At 66.8% G+C, this 23,014-nt stretch overlaps 1 protein-coding gene across 1 annotated transcript; it reads right to left on the bottom strand.

Moving 5' to 3' along the window:
• Positions 1-8,552: 8,552 nt before the first annotated feature.
• Positions 8,553-21,397, bottom strand: LOC122101656 (voltage-dependent L-type calcium channel subunit alpha-1C-like; the record flags this gene model as incomplete). The annotated part of the gene is given in 16 exon segments (XM_042672121.1): positions 8,553-8,855; positions 8,972-9,307; positions 11,249-11,352; positions 12,438-12,544; positions 13,374-14,107; positions 14,263-14,397; positions 14,579-14,706; positions 16,536-16,637; positions 16,933-17,034; positions 18,102-18,193; positions 19,744-19,871; positions 20,130-20,201; positions 20,203-20,250; positions 20,252-20,297; positions 20,585-20,676; positions 21,209-21,397. Coding segments are annotated over 16 exon segments (2,718 nt in total), but the record flags the coding sequence as incomplete, so codon positions are not given.
• Between the last annotated feature and the right edge of the window lie 1,617 nt (positions 21,398-23,014).

Genomic DNA, 23,014 nt, shown 5'->3' with positions numbered 1-23,014 from the left:
ACAGAAGCCGCTGTTCCCTCCGTGCCGGGCGCTGGGCTCGAACTCGGGGAGGCGATGCTCGGACCTCAGCCTCCAGGCTCGGCCGGTGCGCACGCGCAGCCCGGGCGCGGAGGCCCCGCGCGCCCCGGCCCGGGGAGGCCGCGGCGAAGCAGCTGCGCGGCGGCGGCGGCCGTTCATCGAGGACGCAAAGCGGCGCCGCGCGGAGGCCCCGGGAGAGGACGAGGCCTTCCGGGGCGTCGTCCCAAAGGCGCACCTGCCGAGCACCTGCCCCGAGCGCCACGATTGGTGGAGCCCGCCCAGACGGGCAGGGGGCGCGGCCAATGGGCAGGAGGACGGAGGGCGGCGCGGCCAATGGGCGGGAGCCCGCTGAGACGGACAGGCGGCGCGGCCAATGGGCCGCGAGCCGGGCGCCCGAGGCGCGGGCAGTTGGTGGGAAGCGGAAAGGCGCGGCGGCGCCTCGGGCTGGCGAAGGGAGAAGCGGCTCGGAGCCGGGCCGCGGAGGCTCGGGCCTGGCCCTGCCGGCCTCGCAGGTACGCGGCTGCGCCCGTCCCGGCCGTCTGCGGACGAGCGGACCCCGGGTCCTCGGAGCCGCGGGCGCCCGTCCCCCCCCACCGGGCTCCGCCCCCCCCCGGCCCGTCCCCCCCACCGGGCTCCGCCCCCCCCGCCCGTCCCCCCCACCGGGCTCTGTACCCCCCCCCGGCCCGTCCCCCCCACGGGCTCCGCCCCCCCGCCCGTCCCCCCCCCGGCCCGTCCCCCCCCACCGGGCTCCGCCCCCCCGCCCGTCCCCCCCCACCGGGCTCTGTACCCCCCCCCCGGCCCGTCCCCCCCACGGGCTCCGCCCCCCCGCCCGTCCCCCCCACCGGGCTCTGTCCCCCCCCCCCTCCGTCCCCAATCTCCCCCGGCCCGTCCCCCCCCCCCCCCCGCTCCACCCCTCCCCGGCCCGTCCTCCCCCCGGCTCTGTCCCCCCCCGGCCCGTCCCCCCCCGGCCCGTCCCCCCCCGGCCCGTCCCCCCCCCGGCCCGTCCTCCCCCCCCCGGCCCGTCCTCCCCCCGTCCCGTCCCCCCCCCCGCCCGTCCCCCCCCATCCGTCCCCCCTGGCTCCGTCCCCCCTGGCTCCGCCCCCCCCCCCCCCCCCCCCCGCCCGTCCTCCTGCCCCATCCTCCCTCCCCGTCCCTCATCCCCTCCCCTGTCCCTCATCCACTCCCCGTCCCTCATCCCCTCCCCCGTCCCTCATCCCCTCCCCCTCCCTCATCCCCTCCCCGTCCCTCATCCCCTCCCTGTCCCTCATCCCCTCCCTGTCCCTCATCCCCTCTCCCTCCCTCATCCCCTCCCCCGTCCCTCATCCCCTCCCCCGTCCCTCATCCCCTCCCCGTCCCTCATCCCCTCCCCCGTCCCTCATCCCCTCCCCCGTCCCTCATCCCCTCCCCGTCCCTCATCCCCTCCCCGTCCCTCATCCCCTCCCCTGTCCCTCATCCCCTCCCCCGTCCCTCATCCCCTCCCCCGTCCCTCATCCCCTCCCCCGTCCCTCATCCCCTCCTCCCCTGTCCCTCATCCCCTCCCCATCCCTCATCCCCGTCCCTCATCCCCTCCCCATCCCACACCCCCAGTGCGTGGTGGCTTCCTCTTCCAGCCCCTGTGGCTGACTAGCTTCCATGCGACGTGGCGTCTAGGTGTGATTTGAAACCGTGGCTGACGTGTGTGTAGAGAGACAGGTCTGCACTGGCTGTGACCAGTTTTAATGAAACAGCCGTGGCACAACCAGGTCCCACGAGCATCTGTGCGTGCTGGGGGCACACGCAGTGTCTGCTGGGAAGCACGGGGGCAGCCGCTCAGGACACTGGACTTCGGCCCTGTGCCTTGGCTGGGATCCAGAGCACCGAGGTTCACAGCCAACCCAGGCCGAACAGTCTGCAAGATTCCAACTCCAATTATCCAGCAAAAGCCAGGCTGGAGGCGTGGCTTGTGTGGTCGAGTGCCCACGGAGCAAGTGCAAGGCTCAAAGCTCAAACCAGGGTTCTAGCACAGGAAAATAATATGTTACACGTAAGGACGATCGTGGACAGTGACAAAAGATTGAAAGTAGTTTGGTCTTTGGCGGAGAGAGTTACCTAGTACCCCGGGGCTTGCTCTATCAATCAATGGATCGACCAACCCATCCACAGCTCGTAACGGTCAGAACGATCATTCCTGTCAATAAATGAGGGTGACGGGTACACCAGCCTGGAAGGGAGTTGGTGAGTGCCGTGACTGGGTGGCCGAGGACTAAGGGAGCACTCTGCCTTTCTTCCTCAGCTGCAGACCATTTCTCAGCGAAGACGGTCTCGGATCGCCAGGTGCGCGGAGAACCTTCTGTGCTGTGCCAAACATGAACCGGTAATGAGATGGGCACGCGCGGCCGGGCCCTGGCTTTGGTACCGGCTCCGGCTGCGTGGGGGGTGGGGAGGCTGGGTGTCTGCTTTCCTGGGCAGCGGTGGGGCAGAGCCTCCTCGGACAGGCGCAGGAGTGGTGCCACCACGTCCCTGGCCTGACCCTGTCCCTCGCTCTCCCTCCCAGGGTGCCGTCTGAGTTCTGATCTTGGGCCCCAGGGGCGCCGAGCCCCCCCCCCCCCGATCATGGCAGCCGCAGCCGTGGCCGGGCTGATCCCGGTGCTGCACTCGGTGGCCGGCGACAAATCCGGCTACTACATCGGGCGGCAGCTGTGGTTCGGCCTGATCGGCATGTACGGCGTGGTGGTGTACGTGGTGCGCATGCCCTGGGCCCACGTGCACGAGGACTTCTGGTGCCACGGGAACATCACCTACCCCTGCCGCATCGAGTGCTTCGAGCGGAGCTTCAGCCGGCCCGTGACCGGGACCTGGTACTTCTTCTACTTCATCTTCCTGGCCCTCTTCTTCCTCATGGAGTTCTTCATGGCCCAGATGCGGCACAAGCAGGTCCGGGTGAAGTCGGCCGAGGCCCTGGCGGGCGAGGCGGAGGAGGGCTCCATGCTGGCCATCCAGGAGCGCGTCCATGCCCCGAAGAAGTCGCTCCTGAACTTCCACCGCGAGAAGATGCTGCTGCTGCTCTACCTGCTCTACTTCCTCCTGCAGGTGGCCATCCAGGGCGTCTTCCTGGCGCTGCTGCTCTTCCAGCACCTGCCCGTGGTGAGCCAGACCCCCATCCCCTGCAGCACGCCCGGCTGCCCGGGGCCCTTCCTCTGCCTTATCAGGGCCACCACGGAGAAGCGGATGTCCATCTACACTCTGGTCACCCTGTCCTTCATGATCATCCTCTTCTGCCTCGGCTTCTTCGCCTACAGCATCCACCACTACCTGCTCAAGGGCATGTCCATCGCCAAGTTCATGATGGGGGGCACCAGGCCCTTCCCCCCGAACGTCTAGCTTGGCGTCCACCTCTTGCTCTCCCCCTCCCTTTTTTAAAATAAACACTTGCTGCCCCTTCTCTCTCTCTGGGGCTAGGGTCGCCTCTCCCCGTGGGTGGGCGTGAGCGTGGGAGCGGCCCCTCCCGGCAGCCCGAGGCCCCCGGGCCGCTGATGGGTTTACCGAGGCCGTCCCAGGCACTGTGCCCCTCGGTGTGAGACAGGCCTGCCGTGCAGGGCCCCCGAGTGCGCACCCCGGCCCTTCCCGCACACGAGTGTCCCTGAGCTGCTGGGATTCACACAGTGAGGCCTCCGTCTGTCCATCCCTGCCCATGAACACCCACACGCAAACGTGTCCACTCCCTGATAGTCCCCCCCCTTGTGCCAGTCCTGGGGCTTGAACTCGGGGCCCGGGCACTGTCTCTGAGCTTTCTCACTCAAGGCTCTTGGCCCTGCTGCTTAAGCCACAGCTCCACGTCTGGCTTTTTGTTGGTTCCTTGGAGGTAAGAATCTCTTGTAGTTGCCTGGGCTGGCTTTGAACCTTGGTCCTCAGAGCTCAGCCTCTGGAATCACAGGCGTGAGCCTCGGGCGCCTGGCTGTGGCAGCTTTTGTAAGGTACAGTTGAGATGTTTCTGCGTCAGCCCCTAGTTTTGAGAATCCACCCCCCCCTCCAGACACCAGAGCTGCCTGGGGAGCCGCCCCTGCCTGGGTTCTGCGGCGTCTGGACGCCGTTGGAGCAGTTGTGTGGGAAGGGCTCCCCGGGCCCGAGCGCCCTCCTCTGCTTTGCACCGTCCAGGGTTTGGGGCGCACAGCACCCCGCCCCCGGTCTCCATCGGCCGTCCTGGGCGCTGCCTTCTGTGGGTCAGTTTGGGGTGGACGCAGGAGTTTGGGCCCCGAAGGGAGGGCCTGTTCTGTTTTGTTTTCTGATCTCTGGGTTTGAACTCGGGCCCTGGGCCCCTGGGGGAGGAGAAGGGCTGGGCGGGGGAGAGGGGCAGCACACCAGACAGACATTGTTAAGAAATTTATTTGCAATTCTTGTTTTTTGTGGGTTTTGTTTGTTTTTTAAATAACATCATTCCTTAGATAAAAATGCAATCTTACATGAATATACAATAGCGTCTCACACAGAGGCCCGGAGCCTTCTTCTCCCTCCTCGGTTCCGGCCTCGCTCCCTGGCCAGGAGAGCGCGGCTGGGCGGGCGGGACCCTGGATGGCCGGTCGCCGGCGGTTACAAACTGTACAACAGTATTTACAACAGTCGGACTGCGGCGTCGTGGATCCTGGGGGGCCAGGCCGGGGTGCAGGCGTGGGGGGGGGCCGCGGGCGCTCCCGTCTTTCTGTGCCGGGGGAGGGGGGGGCTTCGTCCAGACCCTCTGCTTGGTGGCTCTGGTGGATTGGAAGGGATCAACAGTTCCATGGTGGGCGTCTGTGGGGACCCCGCCCCGTTTCTCAGCGAACTGTGTCCATAGCTTGTTCTCAACCAAACCCTGGTAACTGTCTCTGTCTCTGACTCTCTGGGGGGAGAAAGGCCTGTGTGGGGCAGGGAGGGGCGGGGCGGGCGGGTGAGGAAGTTTGGGGAAGCGTGGCGGGCTTGGGGTGGCAGGGGTCTGGGTGGAGCCCCTGGCCCACCGCACTGCCTTCCCGGGGGAGCCGAAGGCCCAGCAGAGACTTTGCCCCGGGGCTTCCAAGGCGGTGAACCTCCCCCGTCCCCTCTTACCCCGCCCCCCCCCCCGCCCCGCTGCTGGGCAACTTGGGGCTCTAAGGACCCCAGCCCAGGAACTCTGGAGGGGGCTTCCTCTCGAGGGACGCCCCTCCTCCACGCCCCCCCTCCCCACTCCCCAGGACCTGGGGGTCGGGCAGGAGGGATTGTCTCAGATGGCGAGTCTGCAGTGCCAGATGTGACATGGGACCCATTCCAGAAGCTTCCCACAACTCAGGCTTGCATTCTGAACACTGCCCCGTGCACCCGGCCCGGCAGGCCCCTGAGAGACTGAGCTGAGGAGGACGGGGCGGCCGGCGGGGCGGTGGGGGGACCCAGCCCCGGCCCTGTGACCCGGCAGCGTGTGTCCCTCGGCTCCGTCTTGTTTCGATGTCCGAAGAATTCTCACAGGAAAACCCCAAGTCTGGCTCTGGCTGTGTGTGCGGCACACGGCATGCGGCCGAAGCGAGAGGACCTTCCGGCCGTCCCACGCCACGCCACGCCACGCTACGCCACATCCAGACCCCGCCGGAGGAGCGGGGACAAGGCCTCGGTCTGTTCCTATTGTAGATTCAAGCATCTGTTTCATGACAAGGAGAACAATAGGTTCAGACGCTGCCCCGCGAGGTCGCTTCCGCGGCCTGTACGGGAGCTCAGTCTTGGGACTTTGTGTGTGTGTGTGTGTGTGTGTGTGTGTGTGTGCGTGTGCATGTCTGCATACACAGGTGTGTGCGTGTACATGTGTGCATGTGTGCATGGACTGTGTGTGTGTGTGTGTGTGCGCGCGTGTGGAGTCTTTCAGCAATAGGAAGTGACCCACGCACTGCTATCTGGAACCACAAACCATGTTTCCTCGCCGCGAACACTAAAGTAATGAGGCCCAGAGCAAGTCTGCAGCCAGAGCAAGTCCACGGCACCGTGTGCTCCTGCTCGGCTGCGGGGTACAGTGGGGGGCAGGGCAGCTCCGCGGGGCTTGCGCGTGCGCTCCCCTCCCCGGCCTCCACGCGGCTGTGGGAGGCGGCCGTGGGGGCGGCTCAGGCCCGGCTCGGAGCGGCCTCCGGTCCCGCGGGCGGGTTGGTTCCGCCCCGGGTTAGAATCTCTCCTCCTCTTCCAAAGCAAATCCTGGAGAACCCTGGCTGGCCAAGGAACGGGGCGGGCACGTCGGGGGGGTGGAGCACCTCCTCTCTGCCTCCATTTCCCTACGGTTCCTCACAGACCAGCCACCGCTGCCGACTCCCCTGGGGTCTGAGAGCCCAGGAGCCCAGCCGCGGCCCTCACCCCTGCAGCGGGGCACAGGGTCTGACTGGGTCCTGCTCCGGTCCTCGGGCCTCAGAGGAGGGGGGGGTGCTGGCAGCTGGCAGGGCCCCCGACTCCCGGGGTGACTGTGGCCGAGCCGGGGTGCTCTGGCGGCCGGCCCTGCCTTCCGCCGTCAGCCAGGGACCCTAGATGGACCGGACGTCGCACCGCAGACCAGCACGGGAGGCAGCGGGGGATCGAGGCCCACCAGCACCTCCACCCTGGCCTGGAGGGGGGTTACCCACCGCGTCCGAATCAAGCCACGGCCTAGGAAAAGTCTCTGCGCCACACGGCCCAAGGAACCTTCTAGAATCAGGCAGAAAGGAGCCGGCTGGAGTGCTCCTGCAGAAGGTGGAGGACGGACGGGGCTGGGCCTCCCAGATCGGCTGTTGGGGGAGGGCCGCTCCTACCCGCGTGCAGGCGGTGGAAAAGGATGGCGGTCCTGGCCACAGACAGCGGCACCGTGGCAGACATCGCTGGGAAACTGAGCCGCGAAGCCACCTCGGCTGGCACCGAGGGAACGGTGAGGCCTGGGTGGCCGGGGCGTCCCGGAACCCGGGTGGGCCCGCACGACCAGCCGCACGCCTCCGATGACGCAGCCCACGAGGGAACAAAGGTGGGGAGAGGCCCAGGCCCACGCGCGGCCCGAGTGGGGGGGGGGTCACCGAGGGACTTGTGGTTGAACAGAGCGATCGCCCTCCCCCCCCCGCCAGGCCACGCGCTCCACGCCCGCAGCGTGCCGATGAACCCCAGAGGCCCGAAGTCCACGCTGAGAACGACCGCAAGAGCTGGCCTCTTCCTCCTCCACGCGGATTGCTGTCGGGTTAACTATGGGCCGGAGGAGCCCGCGAAGCAAGGAAGGGGTCCGATGGGGCGCCCGTCACAGAATTTGGGGGGCGGGGATCGAAGCGGGAGGGAAACAAACACAAGATATGCAAAACAGTCACGCGGGCGGTCACCGGTGACCCTCCCACGAAGGGACCGCCCGGCCTGTGCTCCGGATGCCAAGGGTGGGGGCAGCGCTGTGCACAGGAAGAGGATCCAGAGACAAACGCGGCGCGCACCGTCTCGCACAACAGCAAGTCAGCGCTTGAAAAATGGTGGAAAAATGCGGAAACTGACCTGAATTCAAGTGTAATCCATCCCTCTGCGGAGCCGGTGCCGGCCGCGCCCGGAGCGGACCGAGCGCCACGCCCGCTCCAGACTCCTGCTCCTCCAATGTCCGTGGGTTTTTGTTATTGTTTATATACAGTTTTAATGCCAACACAACTCACAATTGTATTTTGAAAAAAAAAAAAGGATATTATTGCATTGTTTTTGCATATCTTGTGGGGCAGAAGACGCAGAGTTGGGTTAGATTCTCGTTTCAGAAGCAGACTGTGGTTGGTTTTTGCTTTCCAATGGTCCGGGGTCCGGATCTCCACACGCGGGAGCAGCGGGTGCTCAGGGGATCCTCGCAGCCCCCAGGGGCATGGCACACAGACGCAGGCCCCCCCCCCACACCCCCGCTCCCCCCACCTGCAAGTGGTAACCCCAAGCCCGACCTGAAAGGAAGAAGACCCGGTAACTCGGGGCCCTGACCGCGTCCTGCCCTCTGGGGTGAAGTAGGGGGGGCCTGTGCGCACGGAACTGCCCTTCTCCCCCCTCCCGAGGGAAAGCGACAGAAAATAAAATGGAATGAAAAACAAAACCAGACCCCAGTGATGTTCACGGGAGCAGCAGCATGCGATCCCAGAAATTGGGGGGGGGGGAGGGGAGGGGAGCAGCCGGGGACCACGGGGGGGGGCGCGGAGGGGACCCCAGGCCGGGGGCGGGCGGGGGGCTCCGAGGGGACTCCAGGCCCGGCAGCTCCCCCTCCCTCCTCCCTTCCTTCAGCCCGCAGGCCCTGAGAGGCCCCGACAGAATATGTGCAAACAGTTTGTTTTTACAAGCGTAGTGAAGACACGGGTGGCGCGCCCCGGGTCCTCCAGCCCTGGCGGCCTCCACCTTCTGGGCCTCCCACCACTGGCCTCCACCTCCCACCCCCCCCACGCCCCCAACTCTCCACTCCCCCCTCAACAGAACGGATGAAGACGCTGTTCCGGGTAACCCCAGGTCACGAGAACAGTGAGGCACTTCTGAAACGAACCCATTAGGAACATCGAGACAAATTAAAAACAGAACAGGACAGAAAGACCCGCAGGCGGCCCCCCCAGCCGCGACTACAGGCTGCTGAGCTGCGCCCTGCTGCCGGCGGGGGCGGCGGCTTCCTCGTCTGGGCCCGCCGGGCCCGCGTCCCGGGGGTCCCCCTGGCCGCCCCCCCGGGCCGGCCCCGGGTCCCTGCAGTTCACGAAGGCCAGGAGCCGGCCGTTGGCGCTGGGCTGCGCGCGCCCGCTGAGCAGGCTGTCCGCCGCCCAGTCCATCTCCTCCGCCGTCAGCTCGCAGGCGTCCGCCAGCTCCTGCGTGGCCACCTCCAGGAACTTGGGGTCTTGGGCGAAGTGGCCCAGTCCTTCGGAGATCAAGACCTGAGGGGGGCGGGGGGCGGTCACTGGGGCTCCGTGGGCCGCGCCGCAGCCACCGGCGTGTGCCGGGGCCGGGCCCCCCGCCCCCCGCCCGCCCCGCCCCGCATGGGCCGACGTACCGCCTCCACCAGGCTGCTGGCGCTGCCGTGGAGCTGTCTGCCGGGCGCCCCGGCCGGGCTGGGCACCGTGAGGGACACGGGCCGCGACCTCCGGACGGCTGCGCCGCCCGCCGCGCCCTCCGCAGTCACCTCGGCCCAGGAGCCGCAGCGGATGGACGGGAAGCTGCTGTTGAGTTTCTCGCCGGACTCGGGGCCCTCCAGCCGCACGGTGGGGATGGGCCGGGGGGGCCAGCCGCGTGGGCCGCCCGGCGTGGCGGGGGGCGTGGCGCACGGCCGCGGCGCCCCCGGGGAATGGCTTCTCTGCAGCAGGGGGCTCAGGCCGGCCACGGCCAACGCCTGCGGACAGACGGACGGACACAAGGGACAGCGGTCACCCGCAGGCCAGGCCCACGTGGCTGCCCCCGGGCCCCGTCCGCACCCCCCGAGCCCCGGCGTCCAGCTCAGCAACCTCGGGGACATTGGAGGGGCATCCCAGCGACGGCTTCCCCACCGGCTAGCTTTGCAAACCTGCTCCGCCGTGGCCGAAGCCACGCGGCTCACCGGGCCTCACCACGCAGACCCCAGCCCGCCCCGCGACACGCGGCCGGGCCACGGCGTTGTAATGAACACGGGCGCCTTGCCCCTCCGTCCCGAGGAGGCCAAGGACCACGGCCTCTCCCGCCTGCCTCCGTGGCCCGCCGCGGCGTCAGGTGCTGCGCCTCCCGTTTGCGGGAGAGAGCAGAGTGCATTGTGGGAAAGGCAGGGAGGGGCGGGCGGCGCTGCGCGGCGGGGCGTTGGCAGAGAGGCAAAACAAAACAATTTCTTTCTTTTTTTGTCAGTTGTGGGGCCTGAGCTCTGGGCGCTGTCCCTCAGCTCTTCAGCTCAAGGCGGGCGCTCTCCCACTTGAGCCACAGCGCCACTTCCGGCTTTCTATTGGTCTATTGGAGATCAGAGTCTCTTGGACTTTCCTACCTGGGCTGGTTTTGAACCTTGATCCTCAGACCTCAGCCTCCTGAGTAGCTAGGATGACGGGCGGGAGCCACTGGTGCCCCGCTAAAAACAATTTCTCACCCACTGTCTTGATCAAACCAGAAGGGTGAAGATAAATTCTGGGTTAAAAAAATATTTTGTTTGGTTCAGTTCTGGTAGACTCTCTAGGCTTGAGCCCCGCCCACTCCAGCTTGTGCGTGCGTGTGTGTGTGCACGCGTGCGTGTGTGTATGTGTGTGCGTGCAGGTGTGCGTGCGTGTGTATGTGTGTGCATGTGTGCGTGCACGCATGTGTGTATATGTGTGTGTGTGCACGTGCGTGTATGTGTGTGAGTGCATGTGAGTGCGTGTGTGTGCGTGTGTGCGCGTGTGCATGCACGTGTGTATATGTGTGTGCGTGCGCATGTGTGTGCACATCTGTGTATAAGTGTGTGTGTGCGTGCATGTGTGTGCGTGCACGTGTGCGCATGCGTGTGTATGTATGTGTGCGTGCATGTGTGTGTATGTATGTGTTCGTGCGTGTATGTGTGCGTGTGTATATGTGTGTGCGTGCATGTGTGTATGCGCGTGTGTGTGTGCGTGCATGTGTGTGTGCGTACCTGTGTGTATATGTGTGTGTGCATGTGTGCGTGTGTGTATATGTGCGTGCATGTGTGCGCGTGTGTGTTTGTGCGTGCATGTGTGCGCGTGCTTGTGTATGTGTGCACATGCGTGTGTATGTGTGTGGATGCGTGTATATGTGTGTGTGTGTGCATGTGTGTGTGCGCGTGTGTGTGCTGGTTCTAGGGCTTGAATTTGGGGCCTGGGCTTTTTCCTTTTTTTGCTCAAGGTGAGCGCTCTACCACGTGAGCCACAGCTCCACTTTTGGCTTTCTGGTGGTTCATTGGAGATCATAGTCTCATGGATTTTCCTGTCCTGGCTGGCTTTGAACCGCGATCCTCAGATCTCAGCCTCCTGAGTGGCTGGGAAGCCGGGCGGGAGTCCTGGTGCCCGGCTGTGAGACCCTGTCTTGCTTTTCGCCCAGGCTGGCCTGGGACCGCAGTCCCCAGGGAGACGGAGCCGCGGGGAGGGATGGAGCCCAGCCCCCTCTGGCCACCTGGTGCTGCCCTGGGGGTTTGGTTGGCGTTCAAATGCCAGTGAAAGAGCAGGGCAAGGGATGCGCAGGCGTGGCGGGCGGTGTGTAAGTGAGCGTGGCAGTCTGGGGCGGGCGAGGCCGCCTTGGAGGTGGCGCAGGCAGGGCTGCCCGGGAGCTCCGGGACCCCAGGGCGGGCGCGGGGTGCCCGGCGCTGCTCGGAGGCGCGGGTGCGTACCTGGTGGTGGACCAGGTGCAGCGGCAGGACCGTCTTCTGAGCCACGTCTCCTGCTTGATTCTTCTGCCGCCTCAGACACTCTAGGTGGAAGGATGCCCTTCGACCTACGAGGCGGGGGCGGGGGGGAGGGGGACCATGACCCAGGTCAGGCCACCGGCAAGGACGCAGCCCGCCCTGTCCCGGCCAGAGCTGCCGCCCCGAGGCCCGGTCCCCGCGCGGCCCGCCCTGTCCCCACCGCCCCGAGGCCCGGTCCCCGCACGGCTGCCCCGTCCCTGCCGCCCCGAGGCCCGGTCCCCGCACGGCTGCCCTGTCCCTGCCGCCCCGAGGCCCGGTCCCCGCGCGGCTGCCCTGTCCCGGCCGGTCCCTGTGCGGCTGCCCCGTCCCCACCACCCCGAGGCCCGGTCCCCGCGCAGCTGCCCCGTCCCGGCCAAAGCTGCCGCCCCGAGGCCCGGTCCCCGCACGGCTGCCCCGTCCCTGCCGCCCCGAGGCCCGGTCCCCGTGCGGCTGCCCCGTCCCTGCCACAGCTGCCGCCCCGAGGCCCGGTCCCTGCGCGGCTGCCCCGTCCCTGCTGCCCCGAGGCCCGGTCCCTGCGCGGCTGCCCCGTCCCCGCTGCCCCGAGGCCCGGTCCCTGCGCGGCTGCCCCGTCCCCACCGCCCCGGGGCCTGGTCCCTGCGCGGCTGCCCCGTCCCCGCCGCCCCGAGGCCCGGTCCCCGCGCGGCTGCCCCGTCCCCACCACCCCGAGGCCCGGTCCCTGCGCGGCTGCCCCGTCCCCACCACCCCGAGGCCCGGTCCCCGCGCGGTTGCCCTGTCCCGGCCACAGCTGCCGCCCCGAGGCCCGGTCCCTGTGCGGCGTTGGGGACTGGGACGCGGCAGGCGCTTTAGGAGGTGAGGCCGGTGGGAAGCCTGAGGCCCCGGGCACCGCCTCGCGGGGGACTGGGGGCTGGAGCCTCTGTCTCTCCTTTGGGCAGGTGTTAAAATCGGTTTCTCGGCTCCCTTTTTAAACGTGACTGCCCCAAGGCAATTTTGGCATCGTGTGGGAAAGCTGCAGGACAGACGGCGCACTGGGCTTCCCCCGGAGCCCCGTCGGGTGGCAATGCCGGTGCGCGGAGGCCTTCCGAGCTCGGATCCGCCCGGTTGGCCACCTTCCCGCCCCGGTCCACGGGGAATCAGGGAACAAGGCGCCCCTTACCCAGGGAGGCAGAGCGGAGGAAGCCTCTCTTCGGGGATTGCCGGAAGTCCCTCTTCTCCTCCTCTGGGGGTGTGAGTTGTCGATTTTCGTCATCCTGGGAGGGCAGGCTGTGACAGAGAGCCGGGGCTTGTCCCTGAGACCCGCACGGGCCACCCCGGGAAAGCCGAGCCTGCCGCCGCCAGGAGGAGGGGCCTGCCCTCCCGCCCAAGGCGCCCTGCCGCGTGGGCGTCAGGACCCCCAGACGGAAACCCCCACGCCCAGCTGCCTCGGGTGCTGCCCAGGCTGGTTTCAACCACCCAGGCTACACCGTGCCCGGCCCCAGCCCGGCACTTCTGAGCTGAGGCGTTGCAAAGCACACAGGAAGGTGGGAGAATCCTAGGCCTCAGACTCAAGAACCAGCAAGGTCCCGATCTTTGCACACACCCATGCTGTTTATCACCAGTCAGCCGTGCTACGCCTTCTGTTGGTTTTGCTTTTAGTTACTTTTCCATAGGGTTTCTTATGTTTTCATTCCATTTATTTATTTATCTTGTGACAAGTCACGGTCAGCAGGGCGCCAGTAGCTAACGCCTGTCACCCCAGCTACTCAGGAGAGTGCGATCTGAAGATCACGGTTCAAAGCCAGCCCCGGGCAGAAAAGCGTCCATGGGACTCTAACCTCCAATGAACCGCCAAGAAGCTAGCAAAGGAGCTGTGGCTCACGTGGTGGAGCGCTAGCCTTGAGAGGGGAAAATCAAGCTCAGGGACAGCGCCTAGGCCCTGAGTTCAAACCCCAGGACAGGCACATGCGTGTGCGTGCACACGCCCAGAGCCATGGTCGTAGCGGATCGGCACATTCTGTGCAGGGAAGCTCAGCGGCCCTGGCTGGGCCCACGGCTCCCCCTTCGGCCCCCACCGCCCCCACGCCCTCCTCCCTGCCTGGCCCACAGAACGCACATCTCTGTGGCCAGCAGGCTGGGCTCGCTGCCGTACTCCACGTTGCGCGTCCGCAGACGGTCGTAGGCCGTGTCCTGGGCGGCCTCCTCCTGGCAGGCCATGGCCAGCTGGCTGTCTCCAGAACGACTCCTGCCACATCCAAGATGGAGAAACCGATCAGGAGCTGCGGGCTGCCCGCCTGGCCATCCAGCCCTCCGCGGAACCACAGACACACTGGGCTCTGAGGGGCGGGACCCACGCTGTGACCTGCATGTCCTCAGCCCGGCTGCGCCTCAGTTTCCCCCTCTGTGAAACTGGACGGGGTCGGGGCGCGGGACAGCCGGGCCACCAGCCTCCCTGCCCCCTTTCCCGGGCCACACCTCCGCTCACCTCCTGGAGCGGAGCAGCGTCCAGGCCGCGTCCTGCCCGGGGCCGGCGGGAGCCAGGGGGTCGCCGCCGCCGTGGCTCTCCACCGTGCTCAGGGCGCCGGGGTGGCCGCCGGGGCGCGGGAGGAGGCCCAGCGCCGTGTTGTTGGCGTTGTTGATGTTGGCGTTGGAGCCTGCAGAGGAGTAGCTGCTGGGGGTGAACGTGGAGTCCACCAGCTTCTCGTGGGACGGGGACTCGGTGTCCCCCGGGGCGCCAGCGGTCTTGCTGATGTGCAGCGGGCGCTGTGCGGTGAAGGTCTGCGGGAAGGGGCTGCGGCTGTCGCTTGGGTAGTAGGCGGTGACGTGATTGCCAAACAGGCCGCCGGCCCTCTGCAGCAGGAGGGAGGGATGGGTGGAGGAGAGGCCCCCGGCGTGGGGGGGCCTTCCCCGAGCGGGGGGGGGGGGGCTGGAGTGGCCGGGAAGCCGGCGGTGGGAGGGGGGGCTCCGACGGGCCACAGCCGGGGGGTGCCAGGGGCCGGGCCTACCCTGAAGATGTCATCCTCGGACGCGGCGGACACAGCCTCCTTCACGGCCTTGTCCAGCTCCTCCTCGGCCGTCAGGTCTCCGGAGATGGCCCGTCGGATCTCAGGCCCGATGTCGTGGAGGGTCCTCAAGCCAGCCTGGAACCAGGGAGCGCGTGAGGACGGGCCCCCGACCCCCAAGCCCCGAGGCCAGGCCTGGGCTCCAGAGGAGCAGGGGCGGGGACCTGGGTTGCCATGGAAGGCCGGGAAAGCAGGCGGATGGAAGGATGGACGGCGAGCGCCCCCCGCCCCCCTCGCCTCCCGTCGCCCCGGGCCTCACCTGCAGCGACAGCGCGTTCCGCTGCGAGGGCTTGCCCACCAGGCCCTGCTCCTTGCGCTTCTTGAACTTCCGGAAGTACTCCTGGATCAGGAAGGTGGCGTAGAACTTGCCAACGGTCACCTCGTCATCTGAGACACACACGGAGGGAAGAAGAGCCCGAGCAGGCCCGGGGTCAGCTTCCTTACTGCGACTGAGCCCCTCAACCTCTATCTTATTTATTTATTGGTTCATTTGTTATTGACTTAGGGGTGGTGGGGCTTGAACTCACGGCCTGGGCGCGCCCCCCCAGCCTCCTGAGGGGCTGGCGTCTGTGAGGTGTCACCATGCTTGGCTGTTCCCCTCCTCCCACAGAAAAAGGGGCTCTTTAAAATTATCTCCCTAGCTGGGCACCGGTGCTCACGCCTGTCATCCCAGCGACTCAGGAGGCTGAGATCTGAGGATCGTGGTTCTAAGCCAGCCCGGGCAGCAAAGTCTGTGAGACTCTGATCTCCAATGAACCACCAGAAAACCAGAAGTGGCACTGTGGCTCAAGTGGCAGAGTGCTCACCTTGAGCTGAAGAGCTGAGGGACAGCACCCAGGCCCAGAGTTCAAGACCCATGACAGACCTCCCCCAAAATTCCCCACCCATCTCCTCCTGACTCTTACTCTCTTCCAGCCTCCAGTGGCAGGTTCCTCCGAGAAGCCCAGAGGAGGGCGGGCAAGGAGGGAGGGCAAGGGGCTGGAGGCCGAGGAGGGTGGGTTGGGGGATGAAGGGGGGAGGTGGGTGGTAGGATCAGTTAGGGAAACCGAGGCGCCGGTGAAGGCAATTCGGAAACCAGGTAGTTAAAAACAGAAGCGCCCTCTGTGCTCCCAAGAAAAGCCACCGGACGCGTTCCTTCCCCAGAGATGCACGCTCTCACCCCCAAGAATGAGCACGTGTCTGGCGGGATGGGGGCCTTCCGGAGAGAAACGCGCCCCCAACACGTAAGCCACCTCCAGGCCCCACCGCAGACGACCGAGGCTTTCCGTATCTCAAGGCCGGAGGCGTGCGGACCAGGAAGAGGAGGCCCAACACCCGAAACCAGAAAGCACTCCCCGAGAACCATTAGAGCACAGATAAAACACCGTGCTTCAAATCCCTTTACAGTCAAGCCCTTGGTCTCTAACACGCAAATACCGGAGAGCCCAGGGACCCTCCTTTGTAGCCCCAGCCTGATTAGAGCCCCAGCCCGGTCAGAGCCCCAGCCCGGTCAGAGCCCCAGGCCAGTCAGAGCCCCAGCCTGGTTAGAGCCCCAGCCCGGTTAGAGCCCCAGCCCCGTCAGAGCCTCGCTCTGCCCTGCGGCGGCAGCTGTGTCTGCACGCAAGCTCGCTTGCCGGCTGGCTCATTTGCCTATTTAGTATCGCTCCACCCAGTTTTCTTAATCCTTGAGACTTGTCCAGAAATTCCTATTCTGTGATCAAAGTTCAGGACCCTGCGTGAAGAGTCCCTGCTTTTATTTATTTATTCATTCATTCATTTATTTAGTCAGTCATGGGGTTTGAACTCGGGGCCTGGACGCTGTCCCTCAGCTCTTCAGCTTAGGGCTGGTGCTCTACCGCTTGAGCCACAGCGCCACTTCTGGTTTTCTGGTGGTTCCTTGGAGATCAGAGTCTCGTGGACTTTCTTCCCCAGCTGGCTTTGAACCGCGATCCTCAGATCTCAGGAGCCACCGGTGCCCCGGCTCTCCCTCTTTTCTAGAGCAATTCCAGGGCAACTGGAATGTGCTTCCCAGGACCCGATTTCCAACCCTAAGCCCCTGCCTCCGGCCTGTGTGGGCCACGCGGCCCTGGTCCCTGGACCCACAGTGGGGTCTGGAGGAAGCAGGCTCTGTGCCACCCAGGTCTCAGGGCCCAGGGAGTGGGGGAGGAGAAGACCCCACAGGCCCGGCCGGCTGGGCGGCTGGGGAACCGGGACCGTGGTGTGCGGCCGGCACTCACCGCCGGCAGGGGGCACCACCTGGTCCAGCAGCTTCATGCTGGTCCGCTTCCAGATCTTTTTGATGATGGCCCGCAGCTCCTCATTAGCTTGTTCTAGGTTTCCTGAGGAGAGGGAGGGAGGGAGGGTGGTTGACACTGGCGGCCTCAGTCCCAGGGGTGGGTCACGGGGGTGGGGCTTGGCCCCACAAATTCCCCCTCCGCCTCCCTGGCAGGCTGAAGGACCGCAGAGGCTGGGAAGGGAACCGCCAGCTGACCACTGACCGGCTGACCGCCCGGCCCAACCACCTGGGGCCAGCAGCAGGGAGGGGTCAAGCCCAGCTCGGTGGACGCCAACGCACCCCCCGACCGCCGGCCAGCTCTCCCTTCCACCCTGCGGCCCCAGGAGGGCTGGGCCTACCTTCGGTCTTGATCCTCAGGGCCGTTCGGACCAGGGCAAACAGGGTGGCGTTGAACATGACGGTGCCGTCGCTGTTCAAGGGCATGTTCATGGAGACCAGCGCTGGCGGGAGGGAGAGATGACAGCAGGCCGTTGCTTCTTTCTTTGTTCTCTTTTCTGGCAGTGCTGGGATTTGAACTCAGGGCCTCGGGCTTGCCAGACTGGGTGCTCTACCACTTGATGTATGCATTCCCCCCCTCCAATCCCTTTTTGTGTTGGTGATCTTTGAGAGAGGGCCTTGGTTTGTGTCTTCCCTTTGTCTCTAGAAAGTTAGGCGTCCAGCCATTGTGGAAATGGCATCTCATGAGCTTTTAGGCCTGGGCTGGCCTCGAGACAGGGTCCCCCATCTCTGCCTCCCGGGTAGCTGAGCCCTGGGCCCTGCGGTGGGGTTCCCCCCGCCCCGCCCCAGGAGGAATCCTGGGCCAGCACGGCCTCTTCTCAACCTTTCCCACAGCCAGCTCAGGCTGCTCTGCCCTCCAGCCTCGGGAGCACGGGGTCCTGAGTTCAAACCCCGGTGCCATCAGAAAGCCCGTTTACATTTCCCTGTACCCTGGAAAGCACCTGAAAAATCGCTTGTGGAAGTGGAATAAAGCGAGAGGGGTCCGAGTTAGAGAAGCCTGAGTAAAACAGAGCCGTGGGTGCGGCGTCCTGCATTCCCCCCATTCTCTGCTTCCATGAATGGACGGTCCACGGGAGGAGGACGGTCCACGGGAGAGGATGGTCCACACGCGTGAGCGGATGGTCCACACGCGTGAGCGGATGGTCCACACGCGAGTGCGCTGTCCACGGGGGCCCCACCGCCCGCAGCCCTCCCTCCTCCTCCCCCTCCTCCTCCTCCTCCCGCCTTCTCCCCCTCCCCCCTCCCCCCCTCCCCCTCCCTCCTTCCTTCCCCTCCTCCTCCCCCTCCTCCCCCCTCTTCCTTCCCCTCCTCCCCCCCTCCTCCCTCCTCCTGCTCCTCCTCCTCTTCCTCCTCCTGCTCCTGCTCCTCCTCCTCTTCCTCCTCCCCACTCCTCCTCCTCTTCCTCCCCCTCCTCCTCCTCCTCTTCCTCCTCCACTCCTCCTCCTCTTCCTCCCCCTCTTCCTCCTCCTCCTCCTCCTCTTCCTCCGCAGCGTGGGCAGCCTCACCTTGCAGGCCACGCGGTGAGGGCACAGCTTCCCGAAGCCCAGCGGAGGCTGGATCCTCCGGAGGAGGGCCACCACGTCCAGGTGCTTGATCCGGCCCCTGGGGGACGGGCAGAGGCCACGGTGGTCTCCCGCCCCTCCCTCGGGACGTCCTCAATCGTGGGGCGGACAGGGGAATGGCTCAGAGGACAGCACCCCACCCCCTCCCTCGGGACGTCCTCAATCGTGGGGCGGGACGGGGGAATGGCTCAGAGTACAGCACCCCCACCCTGGGCTTGTGCGGTCCAGGGCTCCAGCTGGCTGACCCAAACCGGCCCCTCTGGGACCTGTGGTCCCTCCGTCCTCCCTCAGTGTGGGGTCTGTCCCTCCGTCCTCCCTCAGCATGGGGTCTGTCCCTCCGTCCTCTCTCTGTGTGGGGTCTGTCCCTCCGTCCTCCCTCAGTGTGGGGTCTGTCCCTCCGTCCTCTCTCAGCGTGGGGTCTGTCCCTCCGTCCTCCCCTCAGCGTGGGGTCTGTCCCTCCGTCCTCCCTCAGTGTGGGGTCTGTCCCTCCGTCCTCTCTCAGCGTGGGGTCTGTCCCTCCGTCCTCCCTCAGCGTGGGGTCTGTCCCTCCGTCCTCCCTCAGCGTGGGGTCTGTCCCTCCGTCCTCCCTCAGCGTGGGGTCTGTCCCTCCGTCCTCTCTCAGCGTGGGGTCTGTCCCTCCGTCCTCCCTCAGCGTGGGGTCTGTCCCTCCGTCCTCCCCTCAGCGTGGGGTCTGTCCCTCCGTCCTCCCTCAGTGTGGGGTCTGTCCCTCCGTCCCTCTCTCAGCGTGGGGTCTGTCCCTCCGTCCTCTCTCAGCGTGGGGTCTGTCCCTCCGTCCTCTCTCAGCGTGGGGTCTGTCCCTCTGTCCTCTCTCAGTGTGGGGTCTGTCCCTCTGTCCTCCCTCAGTGTGGGGTCTGTCCCTCCGATCCTCTCTCAGTGTGGGGGTCTGTCCCTCCGTCTGTCCTCCCTCAGTGTGGGGTCTGTCCCTCCGTCCTCCCTCAGCGTGGGGTCTGTCTCAGCGTGGGGTCTGTCCCTCCGTCCTCCCTCAGTGTGGGGTCTGTCCCTCCATCTTCTCTCAGTGTGGGGTCTGTCCCTCCGTCCTCCCTCAGTGTGGGGTCTGTCCCTCCGTCCTCTCTCAGTGTGGGGTCTGTCCCTCCGTCCTCCCTCAGCGTGGGGTCTGTCTCAGCGTGGGGGTCTGTCCCTCCGTCCTCCCTCAGTGTGGGGTCTGTCCCTTCGTCCTCCCTCAGTGTGGGGGTCTGTCCCTCCGTCCTCTCTGTGTGGGGTCTGTCCCTCCGTCCTCTCTCAGCGTGGGGTCTGTCCCTCCCGTCCTCCCTCAGCGTGGGGTCTGTCCCTCCGTCCTCCCTCAGCGTGGGGTCTGTCCCCTCCGTCCTCCCTCAGCGTGGGGTCTGTCCCTCCGTCCTCTCTCAGCGTGGGGTCTGTCCCTCCGTCCTCCCTCAGCGTGGGGTCTGTCCCTCCGTCCTCCCTCAGTGTGGGGTCTGTCCCTCCGTCCTCTCTCAGTGTGGGGGTCTGTCCCTCCGTCCTCTCTCAGTGTGGGGTCTGTCCCTCCGTCCTCTCTCAGTGTGGGGTCTCTCCCTCCGTCCCCCACCCCAGCGTGGGGTGCCCAGGACGCACTTGGCCTCAGGGTCGTACTCCGCCCAGATCCTCTTGAACTCGTCCAGGTGGTGTGGGCCGAGGATGGACCAGTCCCGGGTCAGGTAGTCGAAGTTGTCCATGATGACGGCCACAAAGAGGTTGATGATCTGCGGAGCGCAGCCTGGGTGACCCCCCTTCCCCTCCCCCCCTCCCTCACTCCCCTCCCTCCCCCCCTCCTCCTTCCCCTCCTTTTCCCTCCTCCTTCCTCCCCTCCCTCTCCCTCCCCTCTCCCCCTCCCTCCCCCAGCCGCCGCCCTGCCGCTCCCACGCAGGCAAAGCCTTGGACGCCGGCCAGTCCCCGGACACCACGTCCCGGGCCGGCGGCTGGCGTCCCCCGGCGGGGTCTTCCCCTGGCCCTGCGCTCACCAGGAAGGCACAGAGCATATAGAAGCTGATGAAGTAGAAGACGGCGAAGCTGCTGCCGCAGGGCAGCTCCCCCTTCCGTGCTGTTGCCCGGCTCCGACTCCGGGGCGCACTTCTTGCCCGGCTATGCAGGCCAGCATGATGTCCTGCCACGCCTCGCCCGTGGCACACCTGCGGCCAGAGCGGAGACTCTGCTGCCGGGCAGCCCCGCGCCCGCCGGAGCCAGGGGGAGGCCGGGGCCAGAACGGAGCGCTGGCCACAAACCCACGCCCGCCCGGCGTGGACCGGCCACGCGCCCCACGCCCCGCCCGGCGCGGACCGGCCACAAACCCACGCCTGCCCGGCACAGACCAGCCACAAACCCACGCCCAGCCTGGCATGGACCGGGCCACGCGCGTCGGCTTCCACCTGGCCCCCTCCATTTTCCACGGCCACCCCTCCCGGGCTCAGAGCCCCACCTGAAGAGCAGCAGCACCGCCTGAGGAAAGGTCTGGAAGTTGTTGTTCCGGTTGATTTCTGTGGTGTCGTTCAGGGCGATTTTCCCAAACACCTGTCGGGAGACCGAAGAGGTGGCAAGGCCCGTCCAGGCCAAGGCCAGCCTAGGCCCGACCACCCCTCAGGGGCCCAGTGCTCTGAGAACGACCCTTGACCCTGGGGAGAGATCTTGGGGGCTGGGGAGGGTGTGGGGAGGTGCTGGGGGACAGGGACCCCTCTCTGGGGGGGGGGGGAACCGGGCTTTGGGGAAGGAGAGAGGCGCAGTGGGCCCTGCGGGAGTGATGCACCTTCCTGGGGCCAACCCTGGTGGCACACTCCTGTAATCCCAGCTACTCGGGAGGAGCTAGAAGAAGCCGGGGGGGCGGCAGGGAAGGTGGTGCTGGGGGCTGGGAGGGCGGGGGGGGGGGAGGGTGGCAGGGAGGGTGGTGCTGGGGGCTGGGAGGGGGGGGGGCAGGGAGGGTGGTGCTGGGGTCAGGGAGGGCGGGGGGGGGGCAGGGAAGGTGGTGCTGGGGGGCAGGGAGGGTGGGGGGGGCAGGGAAGGTGGTGCTGGGGGCTGGGAGGGCGGGGGGGGGCAAGGGGGCTCCTACCTGCATGCCAATCACGGCGTAGATGAAGAAGAGCATCACAATCAAGAGAGCCACGTAGGGCAGGGCCTGGGGGGGAGGGACGGAGGAACCGTGAGGCCCTGGCTGGCTAGGCCCTCTTCCAGGGGCCCTGGGGTCCCCGCCAGCAGCCACAGGCCGCGCTGCCAGGCTTGGGACGGAAGTGCAGAGCAGCTGGGAGGCAGAGCCTGAGGCGGAGGTCCAGCCCCAGGGCGGAGGCTGGGCTGGCGCAGGCCAGGCGCGCTCTCCCTCAGGCCTCTGGTTTGAGCAATGGGAGGACCCTCCTCCAACTGCACTGGGCCCGGTAGAGGGGGAGGAAGCAGGTGGAGGAGGGCGGAGGAGGCTGGGGCCCAGCCCACCGGTCCTGCTGGGTTTGCTGTTGTTCCAGTCATGCTGAGATCTTTACCATGGCCATGAAACCACTGAGAAGGTCATGGGTTCAAATCCCCACGCTTCCCACTTGGGAGCTGTAGGAGTTTGGACTGATCATCCAGCCTCTCTGAGCCGGTGTTAGCAAGCGCGTGCTGCCCCCACACGGCTCCAGCCCTGCGGCTTGGCTGACTGGGAAACCCTTCCCGGGTGGCAGGGAGCCCAGCCGCCTGGCCCAGCGGTGCAAGCAACAGCGCTGGCCAGGCAGAGTCGCGCCTGCGCCCCTGCACGCATGTGCACGCGTGTGTGCACGTGTGTACACGTGCGTGCATGCGTGTACATGAGCACATCTGTGCACATGCACGTCCACGTGAGCATGTGTACATGTGTGCATGAGTGCGTGTGCACATGCACAAGGCATACACATTTATGCATGTGTGTGCACATGTGTGCATGTGCATGTGTGTGCACCTGCATGTCCAAGTGTGCGTGTGCAAGTGTGCACATGTGTATATGTGTGCACCTGTGAGTGTGCATGTGTTTGCATGTGCGCACAGGCATACACGTCTATGCACATGCGTGCACACACACGTCTCACTATGCAGCCGTTCACAGATTTGCACCCAGGGCCCAGGGGCCAGGCTGGCTGGGAAGGGAAGCTGGGGGGGGGAGGGAGAGGGCAGGGGGGGACCAGGCATGGCTGAGGGCATTGGGGGGGGCCGGGCCTGGCTGGGGGCACTGGGGGGGCCGGGCCTGGCTGGGGGCACTGGGGGGCCGGGCCTGGCTGGGAGCACTGGGGGGCCGGGCCTGGCTGGGGGCACTGGGGGGCAGGGCCTGGCGGGGGGCTGTGGGGGGGCCGGGCCTGGCTGGGGGCACTGGAGGGGCCAGGCCTGGCTGGGGGCTGTGGGGGGGCCGGGCCTGGCTGGGGGCTGTGGGGGGGGCCGGGCCTGGCTGGGGGCTGTGGGGGGGCTGGGCCTGGCTGGGGGCACTGGCTCTCTGTGTGGAGGGCTGGGCGTCAGGCGGGCCCCTCCATCTGGGCAGGCTCAGGCAGAGCGGCGCTGTCCCCAGGCAGGGGCTCCAGCCTGACCCAGTCCCTCCGTGGGCCTTGCTGGTCAGGGGGTGTGCGCGGGGCGGGGGGGGGGAGGGGAGGGGAGGGAGGGTGGCAGCCTGAGGTGGCGTGGGTGGTTCTGGTGGCCTGGGGGAGGGTGGAGGGTCGGCCTGGGGGGGGGGTTTGGTCCAGGGGAGGGGAGGGTCAGCCCAGGGGAGGGGGGGAAGGTTGGTCTGGGGAGGGGGGAGGGCCGGCCTGGGGGAGGGGGGGGTCGGCCCAGGGGAGGGGAGGGTTGGTCCGGGGAGGGGGGAGGGCCGGCCTGGGGGGGAGGGTCGGCCGGGGGAGGGGAGGGCCGGCGGGGGAGGGTCTCACCT

This window comes from Dipodomys spectabilis, unplaced genomic scaffold (genome assembly GCF_019054845.1).
Source record: "Dipodomys spectabilis isolate Male_0828 unplaced genomic scaffold, ASM1905484v1 ptg000671l, whole genome shotgun sequence".
Classification (NCBI taxonomy): Eukaryota; Metazoa; Chordata; class Mammalia; order Rodentia; family Heteromyidae; genus Dipodomys; species Dipodomys spectabilis.
Note: the sequence above shows the minus strand (reverse complement) of the source record. Positions and strands in the feature narration are given on the sequence as shown.